The sequence below is a fragment of the Leptodactylus fuscus genome, chromosome 10 (genome assembly GCF_031893055.1).
Source record: "Leptodactylus fuscus isolate aLepFus1 chromosome 10, aLepFus1.hap2, whole genome shotgun sequence".
NCBI lineage: Eukaryota > Metazoa > Chordata > Amphibia > Anura > Leptodactylidae > Leptodactylus > Leptodactylus fuscus.
In genome coordinates this window covers 71,470,128-71,497,650 of record NC_134274.1, presented here as the reverse complement: position 1 = coordinate 71,497,650, position 27,523 = coordinate 71,470,128, and the positions used below count along the sequence as shown (strand labels likewise).

General features: G+C 44.3%; 1 protein-coding gene across 1 annotated transcript; it reads left to right on the top strand.

The window, feature by feature from the left end:
* Window positions 1–743: 743 nt before the first annotated feature.
* LOC142182925 (zinc finger protein 692-like) lies at window positions 744–27,240 on the top strand. The gene is made up of 12 exons (XM_075257736.1): window positions 744–816; window positions 3,741–3,892; window positions 4,045–4,076; window positions 9,730–10,413; window positions 11,180–11,371; window positions 11,442–11,565; window positions 13,402–13,572; window positions 20,488–20,541; window positions 22,467–22,545; window positions 24,592–24,706; window positions 25,006–25,105; window positions 26,739–27,240. The coding sequence occupies exons 1-12, from the start codon at window positions 811–813 to the stop codon at window positions 27,166–27,168; spliced, it is 2,139 nt and encodes a 712-aa protein (XP_075113837.1). The 5' UTR covers window positions 744–810; the 3' UTR covers window positions 27,169–27,240.
* The last annotated feature ends 283 nt before the right edge of the window (window positions 27,241–27,523 follow it).

The window sequence follows — 27,523 nt, the reverse complement described above, 5'->3', positions numbered from 1 at the left end:
GTTCCACCTCCACATTAAACTTACCTTTTCCTCGTTCCCCCACTGCACTCTGCGCGCCTCTCTCTCTCACTGGCGCACAGTCGTAGACGCGATGTGATGTCATCACATCGCGTCCACAAGCCAGTAGCCGGCGGCAGCGGCGAAGCGAGGAGCTGACCTGTGTCAGCTCCTTGCTTCAGCCGCGTATGTGTTCAACTCAGATTTGCGTCCTCTGGACGCAGATCTGAGTTGAAATCGGGACATACCTCCCTCCAACCGGGACCGCGGGACATGTCACCGGAATCGTGAAAGTCCCGCGGAAATCGGGACGGTTGGGAGGTATGTAGCTGTGTCCGTGACATTTTGCATTCATTTAAATGGAGATCGGGTGCATTCTTTTACAGTCCGTGCCTGTCCTTAACTGTCCGTTTATAAAGATGTACGACTTTTGTCTGTGTCAGGTCATTACTTTACCCGGACCAGAGGGGGGTCTGGTACAATGAATATTATATGTTTATATCTCATTGTAAGTCTTTTAGATGAAATGCCTTGGCTACATTTGCCCCATAAGACTGTGTCCATCCCAGATACAATATATATCCTATATACCCTTTGTATCTATCCACTGGCTGGAGTAATAAAGTAACTCCTGGCAGGACACCTCTCTTTACCTTACTTAACATGGCGCTGTCTGGGCAGCTACTTGGAGCACGTGACAGGAGACGTCGCAGGAAAGTTCACGCCCACTTATTGACGTCATTGAACCTAATCAACAACGAGGTTAGAGCAGCTTCGGGCCGTGGAGTGGTGGACCCCCCTCTTAAAAGGGCGATGCAGGTGAGGATTGTGGGGTTTCAATGTGTAGCCTCTTTAAGGTGCCATCCGGGCCCCGGGTGAGTGACGTCACTGATGGCTAGATTAGTGCTGTGTGAGCGCTGACGGGGCGGGGGTAGGACTACAAGTCCCAGCATGCTCGCCTTGCTGCTTGTGGCTTCCCATGAATCCCGGCCGGCCATTTATGTGTTAATTGTGTGTTGTGTATGGAGCTCGTGTAGAGACTGCACAACATTGTCAGCCATTGGCTTGTACAAGTGACCAAAGGCTCAGAACTGAGTAACATGCTCATGGAGACCTCATTATATTACATTATATGTGACCATGTCTGTGACATTATATGTGACATGTCTGTGATATTACATTATATGTGGCCATGTCTGGCTTATGCAGGACAATGAGAGTTGTGGTCAAAGTTACCATGAAGCCTTGACCTTTACAAACAGACTCGTACAGGGGCTTATATTACAGGACTACAATAGGGAATACGTCCATCATATACCTCAAAATCTTACCATAGAAGGTCTACTATGTGTTGGATTGCTACTCCTTGCTATAAACCTGGCCATATACATTAGATCTTGGATGGCCAGCTAGTCATTGATGGAATCGTTCTTATATAAGGGCTAGTTCACACGTAAATTAGGAAGTGTTTTTTGGACCTTGCCTTTCTTTTTGCTTCCAAAAACGCCAGGCGGTTTTCCCCTCCTGTAAAGTGGATGGGCCGCAAAAAACACACTGCGTTTTTTCCATGTATTTTTTTTTTCAAAATCCCGCACGCAAAAAAACTCGCGTTTTTCGCTTCCCATTCTCTTCTATTCAGGCTGAAAATGACTGATGAAAGGTCATGTCGCTTCTTTTTTCCCCTAGTGGAAAAAAAACGCTAGAGGAAAAACAAAAGCTAGCCCTCTACATAGACCACCATTCAATGGAGGTGGATTTTACGGCAAAATCCACTGTCAAAATCCGCCTCCTTGTCGCCGTGTGAACTAGCCCTAAGAGGTCAGCAGACTCCTATTCTCAAGACTGAGGTGGGACCGGTGTCCTCGGACGTGTAGCCTATCATGGGGATGCCATAAATACATAGTTGGGAATACGCCTTTAACTTTTACAGCAGTTGTCTTAGGCAGGGTAATTCATCACAAAATAACCAAAATTGTAAGTCAGCGCAGATAAAGGGATTCTAAATATTAGAATCCCTTTTTGAGTTAATACCACATCGGAATAGCCTTAGGAAAGGCTATTCATCCTCGACCGTTATAATTCTGCTCTGCGCTGCTGTTCCATTGATATTCAGTTTTTTCCCGCTGCAAATGTGTCTCCAGACAACAAATGCCCCCATCCCCTGTTCTGCCTGAAGACTCTTCAATGGCGTCTCAATCTTCTTCAGTTGCGCCTCTCCGCTGCCTCCTCATTGCCGGCCGGGCCGAGCCTGTGTTTGTGATGGAAATTCAGCGCATGCTCAGTCAGTTCTGCCATCGGGCTTTGGGCAGAGCCGACTGCGCATGTCTGTTTGGCCATTTTACTGTGGCCACTTACAGGAACAGTACACTCGTGTAAGCGGGCACAGTAACATGGCCGAACAGACATGCACAGTTGGCTCTGCCCAAAGTCCAATGGCAGAGCTTACTGAGCATGTGCAGAATTTCCATCCCAACACAGGCTTGGCGATGACGACACGGAAGACGTGGTGGAGAGGCATGGCTGAAGAAGATGGAGGTGTCGCTGGAGAGTCTTAAGACAGCACAGGGGACGGCCCCTGTGCTGTCTGGAGACTCATTTGAATACCGGGAAAAAACGGAATATCAATGGAACGGCAACGCGGAGCAGAATTATAAAGGTAGGAGACGAATAGCATTTCTTAAGGCTATTCCAACATGGTAGTTCCTCAAAAAGGGATTCTAATGATAGAATCCCTTTAATGGATGTGAATTTGCCCATATCCATTATTTCACTTACAAGTGCGTCTCAATAAATTAGAATATCATCAAAAGTAATTAATAATTTTTGCTTATGATGATGGGAGAATGACAAGGCCAGGCAGAGATTTGAAGTCTCACTTTGGCCCTGTTTTCTTGCGTCCATGCTGGGATTATCATTATTGTTTATTGTGCCCATAGATGGACAGCAAGGAATGTATAGAGACCGATCATATCACATAACCTGTCATATTACATCAGTACAATAACAGCAATAAATCTGATTATGGAAGAAATAACCAGGCTATTAAAATCTAAGTGAAATTAGAATGAAAGTGGAAATAAATGTGGAGTAAACGTGAAAAAACCTAAATTTGGTATCGCCGTGATTATACTGACCCACAGAATTGTTTCTTGGCTTCTCAGTACATTGTAAGGAATATTAAACGGTGCCTTTATGAAGTACAGTTTGTCCTGCAAAAACTAAGCCTTCATACAGCTCTGTGAATGGGTTTTGGAAGCTGAGGAGTAATGACGGGTCCTCTTTAAGGGGAGGGGTGTGGAAGCGTGTGAGTGTTTGGGTAGAGGGCACCTATATATGTTCTATAAGAATGTATGCCAAGCTGAGTATGTGTTACTCCGGAATACGCTGGAAGGTTTACACCCATTGTTTTCTGCACTGCGCAGACTTACCATAGCTGTTGGTTGAATTCTCATTTCTCCAATGTATATTCCCCATACACTTGTATTCGCGTGCGTATGCATTTATTCTGAATGGGGGGAGGGTGGTCTACCCAGGGGTACAGAAGAATATTCAGACAGCTTCTCTCTTTTTCTTACAAGCTTGAATGTGTGTCCTGTACTTTCTGTGTAAGAATGGTGAATGTAACATGTACAATGTACGCTGCAAGCCCCACACCCATACACCTTCCATAGGTATACATCAGCATGTCTCACAAAGATGAGGGGATTGCCGAGTCTAGCTTTCATAGGTCCATTTTCTTCCAGGAAGCTGCTCGACGTGAGAAGAGGCGTCTTCTAGATGCCCAACGAGGAAAGTGCCGAATCCGTCTTGGCACCCATCTTGCTGAGTGGTGCGCCCTGAAAGATCATTTGGGTTTTTCTTTGCACTCTCAGCTTGCCAAATTCTTGCTGGACAGGTCAGTATAGATGTACGGTCCCTCAGTACACCATTCTAGTCTAACCTGACTGTTACCATTGCCCAGCAGTGTGTTCTACTTGATGTCCACCATTGGTCACATTGGTTCTTGAGCTGTAGGTGACCTAATGACACTTTCTTCTGTCTTCACAGTTATAGGACAACAAGCAGCCCTGGCCCTGCAGGTAAGACGGATTTAGGCTCTGGCTACATCACAATAGAGATCACTGGTGTATACATGTCAACGGAGTAAATTTAACTTGTCACATATACTGTGAAAAAAGATATAGAAACAAATTCCTAAAATTCAGGTGTTTTTTATACATCCTGTCATCTAAAAATGGAATAGTTATTAAAGTGATTAAAAAGTCCAATTCAACACAAGATAATATCAATGCAATACCACATACAGTAGATAGATAATATCAATGAAAACTACAACTTTTTCCACAAAGTATACAAAACTACTTTGATGGTAAAAAAAAAAGAGAGATGGCCTTTAGAGAATATTTTAAAAACTTTTAAGGGCTCTTTGTCATGCAAAAGTAGTAAAATGGGAGGAAAAAAAACTAACTAAAAAAAACTAGTGTATACGGTATACATACATATATATATATGTATATATATACAGTCCTATGAAAAAGTTTGGGCACCCCTATTAATCTTAATCATTTTTAGTTCTAAATATTTTGGTATTTGCAACAGCCATTTCAGTTTGATATATCTAATAACTGATGGACACAGTAATATTTCAGGATTGAAATGAGGTTTATTGTACTAACAGAAAATGCGCAATATGCATTAAACCAAAATTTGACCGGTGCAAAAGTATGGGCACCTCAACAGAAAAGTGACATTAATATTTAGTACATCCTCCTTTTGCAAAGATAATAGCCTCTAGTCGCTTCCTGTAGCTTTTAATCAGTTCCTGGATCCTGGATAAAGGTATTTTGGACAAACAATTCAAGTTCAGTTAAGTTAGATGGTCGCCGAGCATGGACAGCCCGCTTCAAATCATCCCACAGATGTTCAATGATATTCAGGTCTGGGGACTGGGATGGCCATTCCAGAACATTGTAATTGTTCCTCTGCATGAATGCCTGAGGATTTGGAGCGGTGTTTTGGATCATTGTCTTGCTGAAATATCCATCCCCGGCGTAACTTCAACTTCGTCACTGATTCTTGAACATTATTCTCAAGAATCTGCTGATACTGAGTGGAATCCATGCGACCCTCAACTTTAACAAGATTCTTGATGCCGGCATTGGCCACACAGCCCCAAAGCATGATGGAATCTCCACCAAATTTTACAGTTGGTAGCATGTGTTTTTCTTGGAATGCTGTTTCTTTTTGGACGCCTTTTTTTTATAACCAAACAACTCAATTTTTGTTTCCAAAATGAAGCTGCCTTGTCCAAATGTGCTTTTTCATACCTCAGGCAACTCTATTTGTGGCATACGTGCAGAAACGGCTTCTTTCTCATCACTCTCCCATACAGCTTCTATTTGTGCAAAGTGCGCTGTATAGTTGACCGATGCACAGTGACACCATCTGCAGCAAGATGATGCTGCAGCTCTTTGGAGGTGGTCTGTGGATTGTCCTTGACTGTTCTCACCATTCTTCTTCTCTGCCTTTCTGATATTTTTCTTGGCCTGCCACTTCTGGGCTTAACAAGAACTGTCCCTGTGGTCTTCCATTTCCTTACTATGTTCCTCACAGTGGAAACTGACAGGTTAAATCTCTGAGACAGCTTTTTGTATCCTTCCGCTGAACAACTATGTTGAACAATCTTTGTTTTCAGATCATTTGAGAGTTGTTTTGAGTAGCCCATGATGCCACTCTTCAGAGGAGATTCAAATAGTAGAACAACTTGCAATTGGCCACCTTAAATACCTTTTCTCATGATTGGATACACCTGGCTATGAAGTTCAAAGCTCACTGAGGTTACAAAACCAATTTTGTGCTTCAGTAAGTCAGTAAAAAGTACTTAGGAGTATTCAAATCAATAAAATGATAAGGGTGCCCATACTTTTGCACCGGTCAAATTTTGGTTTAATGCATATTGCGCATTTTCTGTTAGTACAATAAACCTCATTTCAATCCTGAAATATTACTGTGTCCATCAGTTATTAGATATATCAAACTGAAATGGCTATTGCAAACACCAAAATATTTAGAACTAAAAATGATTAAGATTAATAGGGGTGCCCAAACTTTTTCATAGGACTGTATATATATATATATATATATATATATATATATATATATATATATATATATATATATATACATAAGACTGACCTCCACAATCACAGGATTCAAGAAGGCCCTGAAGACTCACCTATTCAGGAAGGCCTACAACCTCCAATAACACTATCACCGCACCACCATCTGTACAGTCTCCCCCTCTCCTTCTGTCTCTACCCCCTTCCCTCATAGATTGTAAGCCCTCGCGGGCAGGGCCCTCTACCCCACTGTGCCAGTCTGTCATTGTTAGTATTATATCTACCTGTATATTCTGTGTATTGTATGTAAACCCCAAATGTAAAGCACCATGGAATTAATGGTGCTATATAAATAATAATAATAAATAATATATATATATATATATATATATATATATATATATATATATATATAATATTGCATTGCAATACCTTACAAAAATTGTCATTTCTTTTGCAGGGTGCATAGAGCAGCCTGCAAAAGAGAAGCACTGCTGGCCGGGGAGCCTTTACAGGAGCTCTGAGGGGAATCCCCAGCCGGCCGTACCTGAAGGAGAACTGCAGCCAGCCGCCAGCAGGAGCGCTGAGGGGAATCCCCGGCAGAAGCGCTTCTGCCGGCGGCCGGCCGCAGTTCCTATCTAAAGGATCGCACTTGAGAAAGCGGTCGCGCCCACTCCCTCCAGCAGCATGGCGGCACCTGCCCAGACCCCTCGTACGGGGACATCGTAGAGCATCTCTACTGTAACCGTTACAGCGGAGATGTCCTAGCTCCCCATGCCTGCAATCTCTGATTGCAGGCATGATTGCAGGGAGCTCCGAGGTGCCAGTTGGTATGGCGACCGCTCTGAAGCAGAGCGGCACCATTATACAGTCCTATGAAAAAGTTTGGGCACCCCTATTAATCTTAATCATTTTTAGTTCTAAATATTTTGGTGTTTGCAACAGCCATTTCAGTTTGATATATCTAATAACTGATGGACACAGTAATATTTCAGGATTGAAATGAGGTTTATTGTACTAACAGAAAATGCGCAATATGCATTAAACCAAAATTTGACCGGTGCAAAAATATGGGCACCTCAACAGAAAAGTGACATTAATATTTAGTACATCCTCCTTTTGCAAAGATAACAGCCTCTAGTCGCTTCCTGTAGCTTTTAATCAGTTCCTGGATCCTGGATGAAGGTATTTTGGACCATTTCTTTCTACAAAACAATTCAAGTTCAGTTAAGTTTGATGGTCGCCGAACATGGACAGCCCGCTCTCAAATGATCTGAAAACAAAGATTGTTCAACATAGTTGTTCAGGGGAAGGATACAAAACGTTGTCTCAGAGATTTAACCTGTCAGTTTCCACTGTGAGGAACATAGTAAGGAAATGGAAGACCACAGGGACAGTTCTTGTTAAGCCCAGAAATGGCAGGCCAAGAAAAATATCAGAAAGGCAGAGAAGAAGAATGGTGAGAACAGTCAAGGACAATCCACAGACCACCTCCAAAGAGCTGCAGCATCATCTTGCTGCAGATGGTGTCACTGTGCATCAGTCAACTATACAGCGCACTTTGCACAAGGAGAAGCTGTATGGGAGAGTGATGAGAAAGAAGCCGTTTCTGCACGTACGCCACAAATAGAGTTGCCTGAGGTATGAAAAAGCACATTTGGACAAGGCAGCTTCATTTTGGAAACAAAAATTGAGTTGTTTGGTTATAAAAAAAGGTGTTATGCATGGCGTCCAAAAAGAAACAGCATTCCAAGAAAAACACATGCTACCCACTGTAAAATTTGGTGGAGGTTCCATCATGCTTTGGGGCTGTGTGGCCAATGCCGGCATCGGGAATCTTGTTAAAGTTGAGGGTCGCATGGATTCCACTCAGTATCAGCAGATTCTTGAGAATAATGTTCAAGAATCAGTGACGAAGTTGAAGTTACGCCGGGGATGGATATTTCAGCACGACAATGATCCAAAACACCGCTCCAAATCCTCAGGCATTCATGCAGAGGAACAATGACAATGTTCTGGAATGGCCATCCCAGTCCCCAGACCTGAATATCATTGAACATCTGTGGGATGATTTGAAGCGGGCTGTCCATGCTCGGCGACCATCTAACTTAACTGAACTTGAATTGTTTGTCCAAAATACCTTTATCCAGGATCCAGGAACTGATTAAAAGCTACAGGAAGCGACTAGAGGCTGTTATCTTTGCAAAAGGAGGATCTACTAAATATTAATGTCACTTTTCTGTTGAGGTGCCCATACTTTTGCACCGGTCAAATTTTGGTTTAATGCATATTGCACATTTTCTGTTAGTACAATAAACCTCATTTCAATCCTGAAATATTACTGTGTCCATCAGTTATTAGATATATCAAACTGAAATGGCTGTTGCAAATACCAAAATATTTAGAACTAAAAATGATTAAGATTAATAGGGGTGCCCAAACTTTTTCATAGGACTGTAGTTACAGACCCGGCATCCGGACCGGGCATACAGACACCAGGGCGGGTGCCGGGCCTCAGCATCACCGCGCTCATAGCAGGAGTGTAGCGATGCTGTTAATTTCAAACTGCAGAAGTACTTACGGTACTTCTGCTAGCAGGCCCGGAACGCAGATACACACCGGGTGCGGGCCTGAGCTTACGTGGCCACGTCACCCCGTGTGTGATGGAGTGTGGGGGGGGGGTCTGTGTTCCGGGCCTGCTAGCAGAAGTACCGTAAGTACTTCTGCAGTTTGAAATGAGCAGCATCGCTACGCTCCTGCTATGAGCGTGGCAATGCTGCGGCCCGGCACCCGTCCCAGTCTGGATGCCGGGTCTGCAACTATGATATTGCTGAATTACCGTAATGACCCGAGTATAAGCCGAGGCGGACTTTTTCAGCACAAAAACTGTGCTGAAACACTCGGCTTTTATTCGAGTATATATGGTATATATAGTAAGCATAACACCCCCTCCTCAGGGGTTAATAAAAGGATTAAAAAATTAAAAAATGATTATGTTGTAAATAGCGAAACTGGCTGTCAAGTGGTTAAGGAGACAGTTATTTAGGACCTTATAGTAAAAAAAAATTTATATTCAGTATAGTCATATAGTCATTGGGGTCTGCCGGTGTCCATGTATAACCGCTGTTTTACCGGTCTGGCTCTCTGTCGTTCTGGTTCCCTGGCTGATCGGAACGATGGAGACCGCAGCGATAATGTGAACCAAATGTAAAGCCAGAAGTACTTCAGGTTATTCAAGTAATAGGCAGAGAGCTGTGGTGACCCGGCGCCATCACTATACTGTGGACAGGGCTGCAGCTCTGCACCTACTACTTGAAGCTGTTTCGGGTCTCGTCCTGTGCAGTAGATTCTATCGCCGGAACGTGACCAGATGAGTGAGGAGGGTGGTGTGCTGCATCCCTATTATTGGAAACGTGGATAGCTCATCAATATGAAAGACACATAAGGCCAGGAAGCTCCTATAAAAAATGTTACTATGTTTTTGTGTCCTTCAAAAAAAGAAAAAGAACATTGAAGTCTCTGTAACTGGATGGGCATCTGCATCTGGATGGGCAACTGTGATACAGTATATACGTATATTTCTTTTTTTTTTTTCTCCTTTTTGTTTTCTTAGTAGTTCCAGAAGCGATCGCCCTGCTTTCTGTGTCGATCCCTTCTCTTCATCGTCTGGCTTGCTTATGTCACCAACATGGTAGAGACTGCAATTCTCCCCCAACCATCTCGGCACATCCATGTTCCGTGGAGGCCTCTGAAACACCAGCTTTGTTATGGGGTTGCAAAGAAAATCATCAGTTTTATTGGGATCCGCACGATTGCAATGTGGGGCTTGATAGTAATAACACAGAGGAAGATGTCCCAGGATTGTCATCTATGCAACAGAACAGGAGAATGGAGCAGGAGAACGTCCCTAAGATAACGGTAGAGGAAGGAGATGTGAGTAATACAGAGAGCCTGGTACAGAGAACAGAACCCGAGAGCCCGGCCTTACCAGAAATAAGTCAGATGACATGTCCAGAGCAAAGTCAGGATGTCGGGAGAGTCACCCAGTGCACGTCTGAAGACAGACTGACCACTGGAAGTGAATGGCCACTGACAACCAATGTGTCTGAAGAGCAGCCGGAAACAATAACCGATGAGGGTCTGTGTCATATAGGACATGAAATACTTGTTTCCTCAGCAGAGGTTGGAGACACCGAAGATGAAGATACAGGACCTCAGAGCATTGAGGTATCGGAAGATACCCAAGACAGCATCTCCATGGACCTAGTTAAGAAGAAGCCTGACACAGCCAGCTCTGGTAAAGCATAATGTGTCATCTTAAAGGGGATGTATATCAGATAATGACCTATTATTTACTAATAAGTTATCCAGAGACACAATACAACACATATATGAAATACTGCCCCGGGATAGCTGCCGCCTTAGTTGGTTTTTATTTATTCTTATAATTTAGCCATCAATCATGTATTACGATACAGGAAACACTATTCTACTATTAGATATGCATCACATGATTGATGGATCTACTTCCTGCTGAATTTGCAAAATAACCAGAAGAAAATATAATCTAATTAGGATGTTAGTTATCCTGGGAGCAGGAGTCAATAAAGGGTCATAATCCTGTATAAAAAAAAATAAATCTAAAAATCCTGTAGTTTTCAATGTGGCCTTGGGATTCCTAATAGTCTGACGCTTCCTGTCCTATAGAGATCACTTCTCAGCAGTCATCTCATTGTCATGAGAGGTAGGATTACAGTAGTAGGTCACATATACACATACACTATACATAACAGGTAATGGTCATGTCTCCTTGCACAATGACTTCTACACCAGAGAGCATGCCCATAACGCAAAATGACTATATACATAATTACATACACAAATTAGGAAAAATATACCATAAGAAAATACAATAGATTAGAGAAAATATTATGTTTTAGTATGTGGTTTTAAGCAGCAAAACCATCTCAGTGATCCGTTCCCTTCAGTGTTTTCTTTTATTCCTTGTATAAACTTGTATTTCAATATAATTTCATCTTTTGCTAATTTCAACCTTCTTGTAGGTCGAGCATGCAGACATCTGAGAACTCAGCCCGCACAGTCATACCAAGAAGCCTTAGAGACTGAACCAAAGACAGTATTGTCCTTACCTTGTAGACGGTCTCCTCGTAGCAGCAAGGGTTGTCGTACAAGAGCAGATGCTAAACAGCAAGTTCAGCTGAGCAATGTCGCCAGAGGTAGCAGTGACGTGAAAGGTATAAAACAGTCACCAGATCCAGCAAATGTCCAGATGGAAACATTTCTCAAGCAAATTCCTTCTTGCAGGTCAATATATTGATGTCCTTCTTGGATCAGATGCTAATACCGATCTGTCCAGGAGAAGTCCTCAACAGAAGTCCTCAACACAAGATGTTACTAAGCAAGAAACACGTTTGGAGAACTTTGAAAGGTAACAGATGGACGCAAATTATATTATATATCCTGGTTAGCTAGAGGAATATTGTATGATTATGGGGGGAATACTAAGGTCCTGGAGATGTCTGTGGGAAATACTGTTCCCAATATGCTACCTGGCACCACTGCTACAAAACTGTACCCACTGAGAGAAAATCTCTACCCTCTTAGACCCCCTTAGTAACTGGACTTCTAACTCATTCATAGAGAGAACTGTGCGGCTGTGTAATCCCAGCTGTATAGTTCACTTTATCCCTTCTGATCTCTATTCTCAGTGCAGGGTAGAAAGAGTAAAGCTGAAATTATCTTACATAACAAATTACTATTGGTGACTGGAGCCATTACTGGGTCCTGCTGCTGGGTACCAATTATTACCCCCTTCACGACGCTAGACCAGAAGGGAAGCTGATATTTATGTTCACAGAGGAGCCGGAATGTCACTGTAACCCTTATACCGTCTCGGGACACAAGCCTGGGGCAGAATAAGGCTTACAATTACTTTCTAGTGTCTGACTATCCTATGATACTAGGGATTTTTGTTTTAACCCATTAATTTTCCTAGGCAATCAACAAAAAGGGATGTGTCCAGGAATTAGAACAATCCATGCAGAGGCCCAGGGAGGTGTAGAATAAAAAAAAAATATTCACCTCTCCCGGGCGCTCTCTTTTCTGCCACTGGTGTCCACTCAGGCTCGTGCCCCATGTAACCATTCGAAACAATCAGTGACTTCAGCGGTTGCTAGAGAAGGAACGTTGACGTCACTCACATATGTCATTGGCTCCTTACCAGTGACTGATGAGACCACTGATTGGTCTCGGCAGTCATATGGAGCACAGGACTTCTGGCAACAAGGCCCCAGCTCAAGCCTGAAGTGACACTGACATAGAAGTACTGACAAAGACTGGTGAGTATTTATTTTATTTTACATTTTCCCTGGCCTGGACACTGGTTGCTCCAATTCCTGGACAACTCCTTTAACACTTTCAAATATTAATAGAGATGAGCGAGTACTATTCGAAACTCATGTTTCAAATAACACGCGCCCATAAGAATGAATGGAAGCGGCTGGCACGCAGACTTTGCCGGCGACTGGCCGCCTAACCCCTCTGCGTGCCGGCTGCGTCCGTTCATTCCTATGGGTGCGTGCTATTTGAAATGGGAGTTTCGAATAGTACTCATTCATCTCTAAATATTATTATCTTTAGGCTCCTGGCAATATTTACATGCCAGGAGCTGCGCCACTCATTTGCTGTACAAACTATACCAGTGGTTTTAGTTATTGTCCTATTGGAGTCCATGGATCAGCCCTACAGTACCTAAAGTAGCTGCTACAGTTTGTATGGCAAGTTAGCATTATAACTCCTAGCATGTACACATTACCAGAAGCCGTGCTGTCCTGAAGCAGCTGATCTGGATGTCAGACCCTCACACATCTAATATTGATGGCCTCTCCTAAGGACAGTAAATTGATATTAGAAAATACTGTAAATAACCTTTTAAAGCGCTAAATACCCTGAAACAAAAGGGTTGTTAATGAGCTTTTCTTAACTGCACTAACCTGCCAGGGATATTTCCATCGCCTTTTATACCATCAAGCATGCATCTGAGTGCTATATATAATACTATTGTATGCAGAAATATCACTTTGGCACTACAACAATATTTATCTGCTTTAGAGCAAACCACTCAGCTTAGAGTTGCCAAGGTTCCTAACATTGCTGTATGTTTCACCGGAGATCTGTGAGAAGAACGCATCTAGGTTTTTATCTAAGTAAAGAACCCTATGGTTGATCACGTTGTATATTCTCTATATGTTCTCTTTTCTTCTAGCTTAGTTGGTGTTATAGAACAGAAGGAGACTCCTCCAGCCGGACCGCAGAGTGAGAGTGGAGAGATGTCAGGAGTATTTATAGAAGAGGAGCAGAACAGACAAATAGGACCACTGGAAAATGAGGGGGAAGAGCCGCAGAGTAGCCAGTGCAAAGGCCAGAAGGCAAACCGGTAGGTGGCGATCCCCCGGCTTATACATCCTCAATCTCTCCGCTGCCCAGATACAATGTAAATAGCTGCCGACTTAGGATTCCTCTTTCTGCACCAACTTAAAAAAAAAAAAGAATTATTATTGCCTTGGCGTTTCATCAGATCCCAGGACTGCCCACTTTTGGCATTTGCAGGGTTTTGTGCACCAATCCTGATTATACATCCTTTTTTCCCACAGATGATTGAGGTACCCACCACAGTGCCAGCGCCCCAGTATCTGATCCAAGTGGCAGTCTTGCATGTCCACTGCTGTTCCATTCAACTGTATGGGTCTACTAAAGATAGTCAAACATTGTATTTAGGTATCTGTTGAAGTCCCATAGAGTTTAACAGCACTCACAAACATGGGGATTCAGTTTTTGTGATTGTGAGGGTCCCAGTGCTAGTTCCCAACCAATCAGTTTTTCCCTATCTTGTGGATACAGAATAAGTGCTTGCAATTAGAGATGAGCAAACAGTAAAATATTCGATATTCGTTTCGAATAGCCCCTCAATATTCGACTATTCGAACAAATGTCGAACCCCATTGTAGTCTATGGGGAAAAAAACGTTCATTTCAGGGGAAACCACTATTCGACTCAGGAGGGTCACCAAGTCCACTATGACACCTCAGCAAATGATGACAACACCTCTGCAATGCAACTGGGACAGTTGGGACATCTAACAAGCCCAATAGGATTTTATGGCCCTTGGAGTGAGTAGAGCCTTGCACCAGCAGTGTTTTATTTTTTGGCCCTTGGGGTTAGTTGAGCCTTACACCAGCAGTGTTTTTGGCCCTTGGAGTGAGTAGAGCCTTGTACCAGTAGAGTTTTAGTTTTTGGCCCTTGGAGTGAGTAGAGCCTCGCACCAGCAGTGTTTTTGGCCCTTGGGGTGAGTAGAGCCTCTAAGCAGCAGAGTTTGGGGGAATCAGGGTGGATTGAGCCTAGTAGGAGCAGAATTGTGTAACGCTGATGGTGGAGGAGTATGAGGAGGAATTGTAGAGGGTGAGAACACACATGAAACTTCATGTTGGGGTGCTTGACACTGGTAGACATGAAAATGATGGGTCTATCCAATGGCTGTTCATTTTGATCAGCATCAGCCGGTCAGCACTGTCAGCTGACAGCCAGCTGCACTTATCCGTAATTATGCCACCGGCTGCGCTGAAGACCCTTTCCGAGGGCAGGAAAGGACCTCCAATGCGTACAGCGCAAGTTCCAGCCACAAATCCAACTTGGCGACCCAATAAGTGTAGGGCGCAGAGGGATCGGAGAGGACAGGGCTGAGGTCGGCCAGGTACACCCGCAACATGTGCCTATACTTTTCCCTCCTGGTGACACTAGGCCCCTCAGTGGCGGTACTTTGGCGAGTGCCATTAACGTGTCCCAGACCTTGGAGAGTGTGCCCCTGCCGGGTGTGGAGCGGATGGCAGTTGTTAGCTTGTTGGAGGAACTCTCCTGTCTGCCGCCAACGACAGTTGATGGAAACATCTCCATCATATTCTGCACCAGTTGCTTGTGGCAATCACTCATGCGACTGGCCCTCCCTGATACCGGAGTAAAATTACAAACATTATTTTTATTTATACTGGGGGTCAAGGATTGCAAAAATCCAGTAGTCGTTGCTCTCCAGGATTTTGACAATGCATTTGTCAGTTGTAAAGCACTCCAACATGTATTCAGCCATGTGTGCCAGAGTGTTACTTGGCGTCACTTGGCTGCCCCAACCGGAATGCTCACTCTCCATTTCCTCCTACTCCTCCATTTTGCCGCATCCGCGCTGCAGCAATGGGACGCAATGAACTTCCCCGCTAGCCTCCTGTGTGACAAAGAGATCTGCCACTTCGTCCTCCTCCTCCCTCAATATACGCTGTGAAGCGGACACGAGTGTGCCCTGACTATCCTGCTGGGATGGTTCTGCGCCTATGCCCGACTCCTCAGCGTCCAATGCGTTATCCCTGATGGCGATGAGGGATTCTCGCATCACACACAGGAGCGGGATTGTGACACTCACGAGTTCGTCGTCACAGCTGACCCTCTTGGTGAACTCCTCAAAGACATGCAAGATCTCGCATAAGTCTGCCATCCATGGCCACTCATGGTGCAGAAACTGCGGGAGCTGACTCTGAGGAACCCTTGGGTTTTGGAGATGGTACTCCATCAAGGGTCTCTGCTGCTCACACACTCTGCTCGACAGTGGTACGTCGAGTTCCAGCGTGTGGGGACGTCGCACAACAGCCAGTGATCTGACAGATGGAGGTGTTGCTGGAGGGTTCGGAGGCTAGCAGGGCCAACTGTAGATTTGCAAAAGAGGGCGCACAAGCGCCGCACTTTCACCATTATCTCGGGTAAATTGGGGTATGTTTCTATAAACCGTTGCACCACTAAATTGAAAACGTGGGCCAGGCATGGTACGTGTTGGAAGTTGGCAAGCTCCAGAGCCGCTACCAGGTTCCAACCGTTATCACACACGACCATGCCTGGGCCCAGGTGCAGCGGCAAAAACCATGTTGACGTCTCATCGAGGTGGGCATCCCTCATCTCGGAGGCAGTGTGCTGTCTGTCCCCCAAGTTGATGAGCTTCAACATGGCCTGCTGACGTCTCCCCATGCCAGTTCTGCAGCGTTTCAAGCAGGTAGTTGGGATTGATGTGATGGCGGAGGAGGAGGGTGGTGGTTCAGAGCCCCTGCCAGGAATGTTGGGCGGGGAAATGAGGTACACCGGCCCAGTTTGTGACCCGGTCCCAGCCTCTACTACATTCAACCAGTGTGCCGTCAGTGAAATGTAGCGTCCCTGTCCGCATGCACTTGTCCACGCGTCGGTGGTCAAGTGGACCTTTGTGCAAAGCGCGGAACTTAGGGCCCGCCTGATGTTGCGTGACACGTGCTGCTGCAAGGCGGGGACGACACAGCAGGAGAAGTAGTGACGGCTCAGGATGGCATAGCGAGGTGCCGCACTTGCCATCAGGTCAAAGAAGGCCTAAGCTTTGACAAGCCGGAACGGCAACATCTCCTGGGCCAGGAGTATGGAGATGTGCGCGTTTAAGACTTGTGCATAAGGGTGGGTAGCGCTGTATTTTTTCCATGCGCTCAAACGTCTGGGAGATGGTAGGTTGGTGGGAAGAGGCGCATGATGGTGCAGGAGAAGGAGCTAAAGCAGGAGAAGGATGTAAGGCAGCAGAAGGAGCTGAGGCAGCAGAAGGAGCTGAGGCAGGAAAAGGGGAGGATGAGGGAGAAGTCTCCAAAGTGGTGGAGGCAGATGTGGAGGTTTCCTGGCTGGTGGTTTGGACTGCAGCACCAGCACTGGCAAGAGTGGGAGAGGCAGTGGCGGCAACGCCGGACGACGATTGTCCTGCGTTTGCTCTCTGCCACTAAGCCCAGTGCTTGCCTTCCAAATGACGGCGCATGGCAGTGGTCGTAAGGTTGCTCTTTTTAGAGCCCCTACTCAGTTTCGAGTTGCAAAGTGTGCAAACCGCACTATATTTGCCCACCGCACATACATTAAAAAATCTCCACACCACCGAAGACCGTGGCCTCGATGGGGGAGTTTTTCTAGGCTGGCTACAAGAGGGAACATTTTGGGCCTCCCTGGCTGTGGCCTGGCTTCGGTGAAGCAGCTGTCCTCTGCCTCTGGACATGCCTCTGCCTCTAGCCACCCTCTTTGGTGCTGCATTTCCCTCCACATCTACACTTTTCCCCCCAGCTTGACATCCGTCCTGTCCAGATCGCGTAGGTGGCCTCATCGTCCATCACCTCCTCTTCCAATTCCTCTTTCGGCTCCTCCTCCTCCTGCACACCGACCATGGCAACAGGCTGCCGTGATGGCAACTGGGTCTCGTCATCGTCCTCATTGAGGGCCGATTGCTGGTCAACAACAACAACAGGAGATAACGGATGCTCCAGTGTTTGGGCATCAGGACATAGTAACTCATCTGGTACCTCCGGTGATTCAGGACGTGGTGGGACAGAGAGTGGGACAGTGAATGACCTGAAAACAGCTCCTGGGAGGTGGGAAAGGTGGGATTACTTTGTTGGGAAGATTGGGCATGTTGTGAGGAAGGAGGACCAGACTGTTGGGTAGGAGGAGGAGTTGAGGTAGAGGCTGACTGGCTGGTGGAGAATGTGCTGGAAGCATTGTCCGCCAGCCATTGTAACACCTCTTCCTAGTGCTCGGGCCTGGTTAGGGTTGTATCCTGCGCCCTACTTAATGTGGCCATCAAGCCGGGGATTGTGAGGAAGCGCAATGCTTGCTGCTGAAGAACAGTAGGCACGGGAGACGCTGTTGGTTGATCGCAACCTTGCTCTCCATCTGCATTTCCACAACCACGTCCTCGTCCCCGTCCCTTTGCGCTAGCCTTACACATTTTTAGATGTTTAGTCTTTATTATAGATTATGTGCTATACACCGAGGAAAGCTGGGTTGAGCGTATGTAGCCGGACTGAATTGCTCTGTATCCCTGTTAGTTTTCGGGGGGACACGCCGTGGAAAGCTGGACTCCTCTCCCTGCAGTATATAGCTCTGAAAAGAGCTGTTGTTTTTCTTCCGTTTTTCCCTGCCTATTAGAAGCTAATCCTCTCTAGCCCTCAGCAGATCTCTCTCCCTATCTGTCACTACAAATGACACGAAGATGGCGGCCGTTATTCTTATAAATCTGAGGTCACATGTTTTCAGCAGCCAATGGGTTTTTTCAATTTTTTTAAATGCCTTCGTTGTAATAGTTCCTGTCCCACCTCCCCTGCACAGATATTGGTGCAAAAAACGTGCGGGGGAGGGGATACAAATTTTTACTGCATATGCCGCGTGGTATTCAATTGGAAACTAATACCTCAAACGGCCTGATATTCGATCGAATATCTATTCGATCGAACAGCGTTCGCTCATCTCTATTTGCAATACAACTCCTTATTCTGATCCCACGAATCCTGAGAATAAGGAGTTTGCAGTGGCCATTGAGCGCTGCATAAACGTCACTGATTTCTCCGGCACACTGGGCACTTTGGTTACGTAGCTGTATCGGTGCAGCATAACCCTGTACAAGTCAATGAGGCAGCAGCAGATCTCTATATACAGTCCTATGAAAAAGTTTGGGCACCCCTATTAATCTTAATCATTTTTTGTTCTAAATATTTTGGTGTTTGCAACAGCCATTTCAGTTTGATATATCTAATAACTGATGGACACAGTAATATTTCAGGATTGAAATGAGGTTTATTGTATTAACAGAAAATGTGCAATATGCATTAAACCAAAATTTGACCGGTGCAAAAGTATGGGCACCCTTATCATTTTATTGATTTGAATTCCCCTAACTACTTTTTAGTTGGAATTGGTTTTGTAACCTCAGTGAGCTTTGAACTTCATAGCCAGATGTATCCAATCATGAGAAAAGGTATTTAAGGTGGCCAATTGCAAGTTGATCTCCTATTTGAATCTCCTCTGAAGAGTGGCATCATGGGCTACTCAAAACAACTCTCAAATGATCTGAAAACAAAGATTGTTCAACATAGTTGTTCAGGGGAAGGATACAAAACGTTGTCTGAGAGATTTAACCTGTCAGTTTCCACTGTGAGGAACATAGTAAGGAAATGGAAGACCACAGGGACAGTTCTTGTTAAGCCCAGAAGTGGCAGGCCAAGAAAAATATCAGAAAGGCAGAGAAGAAGAATGGTGAGAACAGTCAAGGACAATCCACAGACCACCTCCAAAGAGCTGCAGCATCATCTTGCTGCAGATGGTGTCACTGTGCATCGGTCAACTATACAGCGCACTTTGCACAAGGAGAAGCTGTATGGGAGAGTGATGAGAAAGAAGCCGTTTCTGCACGTACGCCACAAATAGAGTTGCCTGAGGTATGAAAAAGCACATTTGGACAAGGCAGCTTCATTTTGGAAACAAAAATTGAGTTGTTTGGTTATAAAAAAAGGCGTTATGCATGGCGTCCAAAAAGAAACAGCATTCCAAGAAAAACACATGCTACCCACTGTAAAATTTGGTGGAGGTTCCATCATGCTTTGGGGCTGTGTGGCCAATGCCGGCATCGGGAATCTTGTTAAAGTTGAGGGTCGCATGGATTCCACTCAGTATCAGCAGATTCTTGAGAATAATGTTCAAGAATCAGTGACGAAGTTGAAGTTACGCCGGGGATGGATATTTCAGCAAGACAATGATCCAAAACACCGCTCCAAATCCTCAGGCATTCATGCAGAGGAACACTTACAATGTTCTGGAATGGCCATCCCAGTCCCCAGACCTGAATATCATTGAACATCTGTGGGATGATTTGAAGCGGGCTGTCCATGCTCGGCGACCATCTAACTTAACTGAACTTGAATTGTTTGTCCAAAATACCTTTATCCAGGATCCAGGAACTGATTAAAAGCTACAGGAAGCGACTAGAGGCTGTTATCTTTGCAAAAGGAGGATCTACTAAATATTAATGTCACTTTTCTGTTGAGGTGCCCATACTTTTGCACCGGTCAAATTTTGGTTTAATGCATATTGCGCATTTTCTGTTAGTACAATAAACCTCATTTCAATCCTGAAATATTACTGTGTCCATCAGTTATTAGATATATCAAACTGAAATGGCTGTTGCAAATAACAAAATATTTAGAACTAAAAATGATTAAGATTAATAGGGGTGCCCAAACTTTTTCATAGGACTGTATCTGTGTGGATGGAAGCATTGCTGTGCGGGAAAGGTTTAGACGTGGACACAGCACTAAATCTGATACTCTTCATTCCGAGGCCCAGTAAGGGCACCAAAGGTCCGACCCCTCCATTCATCACGTGATAGAATGTCACTGCTCAACCAAGAATTAAAAATTCTTCTACCATTTAAGGAGTTTAGTTTAGAAATGATAGTAAAGTAAGAATAATTTCTGTACATCTTTTCCAGACGCAAATCCCTGCTAGATGAAGAACTGGCCCAAATATGTAAGAAGAGGATCAGGTAAATGATGGGAAACAAATGGTCTAGTAGAGACTTCACAAGAGACACAGAGGCTCTTTCTTCATGGTATTCTACATTTAAGGGTCAGTTCACACAGTGGAATCTGCCACTGATTTTGAGGTTGACTGTGCCCTGATTCTACCCTCCTATTGTATTGAACCGTCCTGCTTAAAGAGGACCTTTCATCACTTGGGGCACAGGCGGTTTTATATACCGTTAGGAAGCCGACAGTGCGCTGAATTTAATGTATTGTCAGCTTTCATGATCTGTGCCCCGGTGAAGAGCGATCTGTGCCCCCGGTGAAGAGCTATTGGTGCCGGTACCGTAGCTCTTCATTGTCAGAAGGGCGTTTCTGACAGTCAGTAAGGAACGCCCTTCCTCACAGTAGCGTCTATAGCGATGTACTGTCAGAGTGGGGAGGAACGTTCCCCCAGTACTCATCTATGGACGAGTACTATCAGGAGGGGAGGGGGCGTTACTCCCCGCTCTCACAGTACAGCGCTATAGACGCTACTGTGAGGAAGGGCGTTCCTTACTGACTGTCAGAAACGCCCTTCTGACAATGAAGAGCTACAGTACCGGCACCAATAGATCTTTAAGGGGCACAGATTGTGAAAGCCGACAGTAAATTGAATTCAGCGCACTGTCGGCTTTCTAGCGGTATATAAAACCGCATGTGCCCCAAGTAATGAAAGGTCCTCTTTAATCTTGCCACAAATTCTGCAGCCAATTCAACCGCCTAGTCCGTGCTCAAGACATCGATCAGGCCTGATCAGTGGCGGAATACCAATGCTCTGAGGACAGGGGATAGGGGAGGTGGAAAATGGAGAGGAATCTGATTTGGATGCCCAACCTCAAATTCCTCTTAGTTTTCTTCTGTCTGAACACACCCTAATGATGACAGAGGACTAGTGTCGGCAGGGCTTTGTGTGTCAGTTCTCCTTTCTCAGTGTAGAGTAATGGAAGAGATCTCCACCTAGTTGCCTTACAAACAGAAACAGGTCTGGACTGCGGTTTATAAAAACGGACACATATAGGTCAATTCTTCCAATATTTTTCATCATTTTGATTTCTGTATTTGATTTTCCCCATTCACATTATTGGGAATATAAAAATGTGTCACTTGTTGTGGATTTTGCTGCAGATCTGTGGTGTCCACATAAGTTTAAAACAAAGAAAAGAAAAATCCTATATTAACCTGTACTGGCTCCTGCAGCAAGGCTTCCCCTGTCTCCTGCCAGTCTCTCTACATCCAGTAATGATGGCCATTGTCACAATGTCACCGCTGCAGTCATTCACCGGCATCATTGCCAGAGGCACAACCAAAAATCTATTACATGTGGTTGCAGCCTTAGGGTGGGATAAAGATGTGAATTAGCGGCACATCCAAGCAGAATGGGCTAGAACAGCTCAGTGTCATGTGATAGAACAGACTTCGGTCACCTCCACACATTACCATACTGTTAATAGGGGACATAACCATGGGCAGGTGACCCCATCTCAACAACTGAATCATGGTTGGGTTTCTGACAAGTGCCAAGAAGTTCCTGCGTTCACGGTCGTATTCATTGGCAACGATAAGTCAAAATATTGTCATCGCTAAGATGGTTAGAGAAGACACAGCAAAATTGGTATCTAAAACTCTGCGGCCCCACATTGCAGAAATGCAGCTTTTATTGTTGCAGTTTTTTTGAGCCAAAGCCAGGAGTGGATTGAGCAGAAGGAAAAGCAGAACTTCCTTTATAATTCACATTCCTTCTGGGCTTGGGCTAGAAAAACACAACAAGATCTGCAATAGAAAAAGCTGTTTTGTGCAGGAAATGCAAACCTGCAGAACGGAATACGGGCGCAGATGTCAACGAACCCTAACTTTGCACTAACTGAGTGTTTTGTGGTTGGTAAATATGGCTATGTATGTTCTGCAGGAAAGCCACCCCACAGGAGCTGCTGATGTGTGACTATGAGGACTGCGGGAAGATCTTTTCCAAGCGACAATATCTGAATGTAAGTATAATGGACAGGTAGAGGCAAACTGTTTTGGCTACTTGTGGGAAAGACAAAGATGCCCCTTGGCGATATCCTCCATATAATATATGTGGTTTTGTGCTAGCGCAGTCTATACAGCCATAAGACAAAGTACACCCTCTTTCAATCCCATGATTTTATGTCTCAGGACATACTAAAAAAAATCTGGTCATAAGAAGATGTTAAAATGACATGAATACAACCTCAGATAAAAAGCACATTACAGATTCCACCATGTCATCACTTACATAACAAAAGTGAATAATATAATGGGTAAGCCATGTATGAAAACTTACGTCCACCCCATGAAGCAATAGCTTGTAGCGCCACCTATAGGAGAAATAACTTAAAGTCATCGTCTTCTTTGTGACTTCAACAGTCTCTCACATCATTCTAGAGGAATCTTGGCCCAGTTTTCTTTACAATGTTGCTTCAGTTTATTGAGGTTTCTGGGCATTTGTTTATGCAGAGCTCTCCTACGTCCTGGCACAGCATTTCAATTGGATTGACATCCGGACTTCGACTTGGCCATTGTCACATATTGATTCTTTTCTTTTTCAGCCATTCTGTTGTAGATTTGCTGCTATTCTTAGAGTCATTCTCTTATTCCATGAGCCACTTTTGGGCAAGATTTAGATAGATTTCACATTTGACTATAGAATACTTTGGTATACATTCATGGTTTAACCACTTCAGTACCAGGCCAATTTGTGGTCCAGGACCAGACACATTTTAGGTTTATTTTGTATGTACGGTTTTGAGGGCTGTAACATTTTTCCCGTATGTCTCAGTCAACTAATTTTTGCGTCTTTTTTCAGGGACACATAGGGCTTTATTTTTATGTTATCTTTATTTTTGAATGTGTTTTAATTTTTTTTTATATCTGGGAAAATATAAACAAAATAGGAGGGAAATTGTGTCTGATTTTCAATTTTTATTTTTTTTTTAAATTTAATAACACAAAGTGTCACTGAAAAACTTTATAATATAGTTTTTCCTCTCCGTTACGGTAATTTTTATTTTGTACGGTGTCGTCGGGGGTGGGGCTATAACCTTTAATAATGGCGTTTTATTAGTGTATTATTTATTTAGTTTTTATTATTATTTTATTTACATTTTTTTTAAAACTTTTTTATTATATTTTTTTTTTTTTTTTTTTTTTTTTCAGATTGTGTCCCCATAAGGTAATAAGAGACCTTTGGGGACATCTGATCACTTATTTTTTTGTACTGGAGGCCGATTTCTCCTATAACTGTGGCTGCTACATTTAACCTCAGATACAGGAGGAATCCAGCCTCCTGCACACTGTATATACAGCTTACTGAGCTGATGGTGATGTGATGTACAGTCCCTGGTCATGTGATGTACAGTCCATGGTCATGTGATATACAGTCCCTGGTCATGTGATGAGCACACAGGTGCACAGCTCGTTAACAGGCAAATGTCGGATTACTGTGCTGTGATTATAACGAGCCGTGCACCTGTGTGCTCATCACATGACCATCGTCACAAATGTATCCACTAGAAGTAACAGAATGAATGACAGTAAGCAAAGATCCAAAAAAACACGAGGAACTGATACACAAAGTATATTGGGAAATTGTACAACTTTTTATTATTCAAATAATAACATTTGTCTTTCAATACTGGTCTGAAAGTGGACGGCCCCTTTAACTCAGTTACAATTGCAGGGTTCTCAGGTCCTGTGGGTGTAAAGTAGGCCTAAATCCACATCAATGCACAGCGTGCAGGATTATGGCTATACATCCTCACTTCGGTCTTCTCTGTCCAACGGACATAGTTCCAGAAGTCTTGTGATTTGTTCAGATGCAATTTTCCAAAATTGAACATACGAACTGAGGCCTGTAGAGTCTTAGATGTAGCTCTTTGTGCAGTTTCTCAGAGCCTTGCCCGATCTGACTTTTGGATGACTTTATGGAATGGCCGTCCACTCTTAGCCCATAAACTAGCACCAGGCACTTACATTACTTTAGGCTTCATCTCTTATTACATTTAACGTTTCAGTATCATCAAAAATACCAGCACATGAACCAGCGCACCTTCCGCTGCTCAGTGACAGAGTGTGGGAAGACGTTCAACTTCAAGAAACATCTTAAAGAACATGAGAAAAGACATAGCGGTAAGTCTGCAACACTCCAACACTGAGGTAAAATCAGCTGAATCCCCAGAATGGCAATCGTTCTATGTATCTATGTAGTTATGAGGGGGAGGGGGAATTATCACCATATACTTGGTCAGATGTTTTTAGACCTTGGGAAAGCTGGGTGACAGCCCCTATGAGAGGCGTCATGGTGGTAGTATTGCTTATCATGCAGGATTACAAACAGATACAACTAAGAAATGGCAGGAGATTTAGCAAACTGACTAAAGGGCCTTTGCTTTGGGGAAAATGTTTTCTAATTCTGTTTTTTTTGTCAGACCGCAGAGACTTTATCTGTGAATTCTGTGCACGAGCTTTCCGGAGCAGCAGTAACCTCATCATACACCGACGTATTCATACAGGGGAAAAGCCGCTTCAGTAAGTGATGGCTAAAGCAGCTCCTATGCCCCAACAGCTAATCCTACTGAACTGCCCCGTACACATGCATGCTCAGCCCTAGACAGACTCCAATGATGACGGCTCATGTTCCCTGAGAACTAAAGGATCAGTCATCGGCAGCCATGTTGGGAGAAGAGTAGGGAGGCCTCATAATTTGGTAGTCAGTAGGTTCAGCAAGTCAGTCCGCCATATGTGTAAGATAAAGGCGAACCTAACCACTGATTCGGTAGGAGAGATTGACTATTCTATGTGTTGGGGGAATCGACTTCGACAGGAGTAGTCAGGGGGTAAGAAGGATCTGACATGGTGATTTTCAATGTCCTCAGAGGAGGGGTCTATGTAATTTTGGCTGAGCCCAGCATGGAGGTGTCTGCAGAGATGAAGAGGAATAGCTGTCAGCCAGATGAGGGCCATGTATATAATCCTATAATGCCGCTTTATGGTTCAGCCAGATGAGGGCCATGTATATAATCCTATAATGCCGCTTTATGGTTCAGCCAGATGAGGGCCATGTATATAATCCTATAATGAGGCTTTATGGTTCAGCCAGATGAGGGCCATGTATATAATCCTATAATGAGGCTTTATGGTTCAGCCAGATGAGGGCCGTGTATATAATCCTATAATGAGGCTTTATGGTTCAGCCAGATGAGGGCCATGTATATAATCCTATAATGCTGCTTTATGGTTCAGCCAGATGAGGGCCGTGTATATAATGCTATAATGCCGCTTTATGGTTCAGCCAGATGAGGGCCGTGTATATAATCCTATAATGAGGCTTTATGGTTCAGCCAGATGAGGGCCATGTATATAATCCTATAATGCCGCTTTATGGTTCAGCCAGATGAGGGCCGTGTATATAATCCTATAATGAGGCTTTATGGTTCAGCCAGATGAGGGCCATGTATATAATCCTATAATGCCGCTTTATGGTTCAGCCAGATGAGGGCCATGTATATAATCCTATAATGAGGCTTTATGGTTCAGCCAGATGAGGGCCATGTATATAATCCTATAATGCCGCTTTATGGTTCAGCCAGATGAGGGCCATGTATATAATCCTATAATGCCGCTTTATGGTTCAGCCAGATGAGGGCCATGTATATAATCCTATAATGCCGCTTTATGGTTCAGCCAGATGAGGGCCATGTATATAATCCTATAATGCCGCTTTATGGTTCAGCCAGATGAGGGCCATGTATATAATCCTATAATGCCGCTTTATGGTTCAGCCAGATGAGGGCCATGTATATAATCCTATAATGAGGCTTTATGGTTCAGCCAGATGAGGGCCATGTATATAATCCTATAATGAGGCTTTATGGTTCAGCCAGATGAGGGCCATGTATATAATCCTATAATGAGGCTTTATGGTTCAGCCAGATGAGGGCCATGTATATAATGCTATAATGCCGCTTTATGGTTCAGCCAGATGAGGGCCGTGTATATAATCCTATAATGCTGCTTTATGGTTCAGCCAGATGAGGGCCATGTATATAATCCTATAATGCTGCTTTATGGTTCAGCCAGATGAGGGCCATGTATATAATGCTATAATGCTGCTTTATGGTAATGACAATGCTGTATACCTCTCCTCCTTCTTCTTCTCTAGGTGTGAGTTCTGCGGCTTCACCTGCAGGCAGAAGGCTTCCCTGAACTGGCACATGAAGAAACACGATGCGGATTCTTTCTATAATTTCCCCTGTGATATTTGTGGTCAGAGGTTTGAGAAGAGGGATAACCTCGCTGCTCACAAGAGTCGGAAGCACCCAGCTCCCCGAGAGATGGGACCACAAGACAGTTCTCAGTGTATCACGTCATCCATGGAGGATGTATGCCAAGCTGAAGCCAGCTGTAAGGATGATCACACAGAAAGCATCACAAAGGACCCCGACCAGAAGATGGCGCCAGCAGCCCCAGAGGGTGGAAAAGAGACCATCTTTCCTGAATATCTGAACTTACCCGAGAGTGTGCAGGAAGTGTCTCAGCAGGCTGCTCAGACTCCGGGGAACCCGGGGATATCACTGGTCATTGTCTTGTAGTATCTGCTGCACTAATATGGAGCATGTTATCAGCACAGGAGGGCCAAGCAGGGGACTGAATGAGAGCAAATAAGGGTGTTTTAGGGTTTTTTTTAATTAAATTTACAGTTAAAATTCTGTGTCTTTCAATGGCTGACTACATGTAGTGCCATAAAGCACTCGTCTTCAAGTATCCTAGTTAAAGGATCTCTTGAAAAGTACTGGTTTGCCATGCAGCTCTCCTCTATAACCTTATCTCTCTAGTGAAGTGATGCCGAACCTATGGCACGTGTGCTAGAGAGGGCACGCAGAGCCCCCTCTGCTGGCATGTGTGTGGTCGCGGAATGCTCACTAATGGGGAATCCGGTACAAGATT

Bases quoted from the DNA above. Each gene is read 5' to 3' on its own strand.
- LOC142182925 (XM_075257736.1), top strand. The intron at 10,414-11,179 runs GTAAAGCATAAT...ACCTTCTTGTAG, and splicing joins GCCTGACACAGCCAGCTCTG to GTCGAGCATGCAGACATCTG. The intron at 25,106-26,738 runs GTAAGTGATGGC...CTTCTTCTCTAG, and splicing joins ACAGGGGAAAAGCCGCTTCA to GTGTGAGTTCTGCGGCTTCA.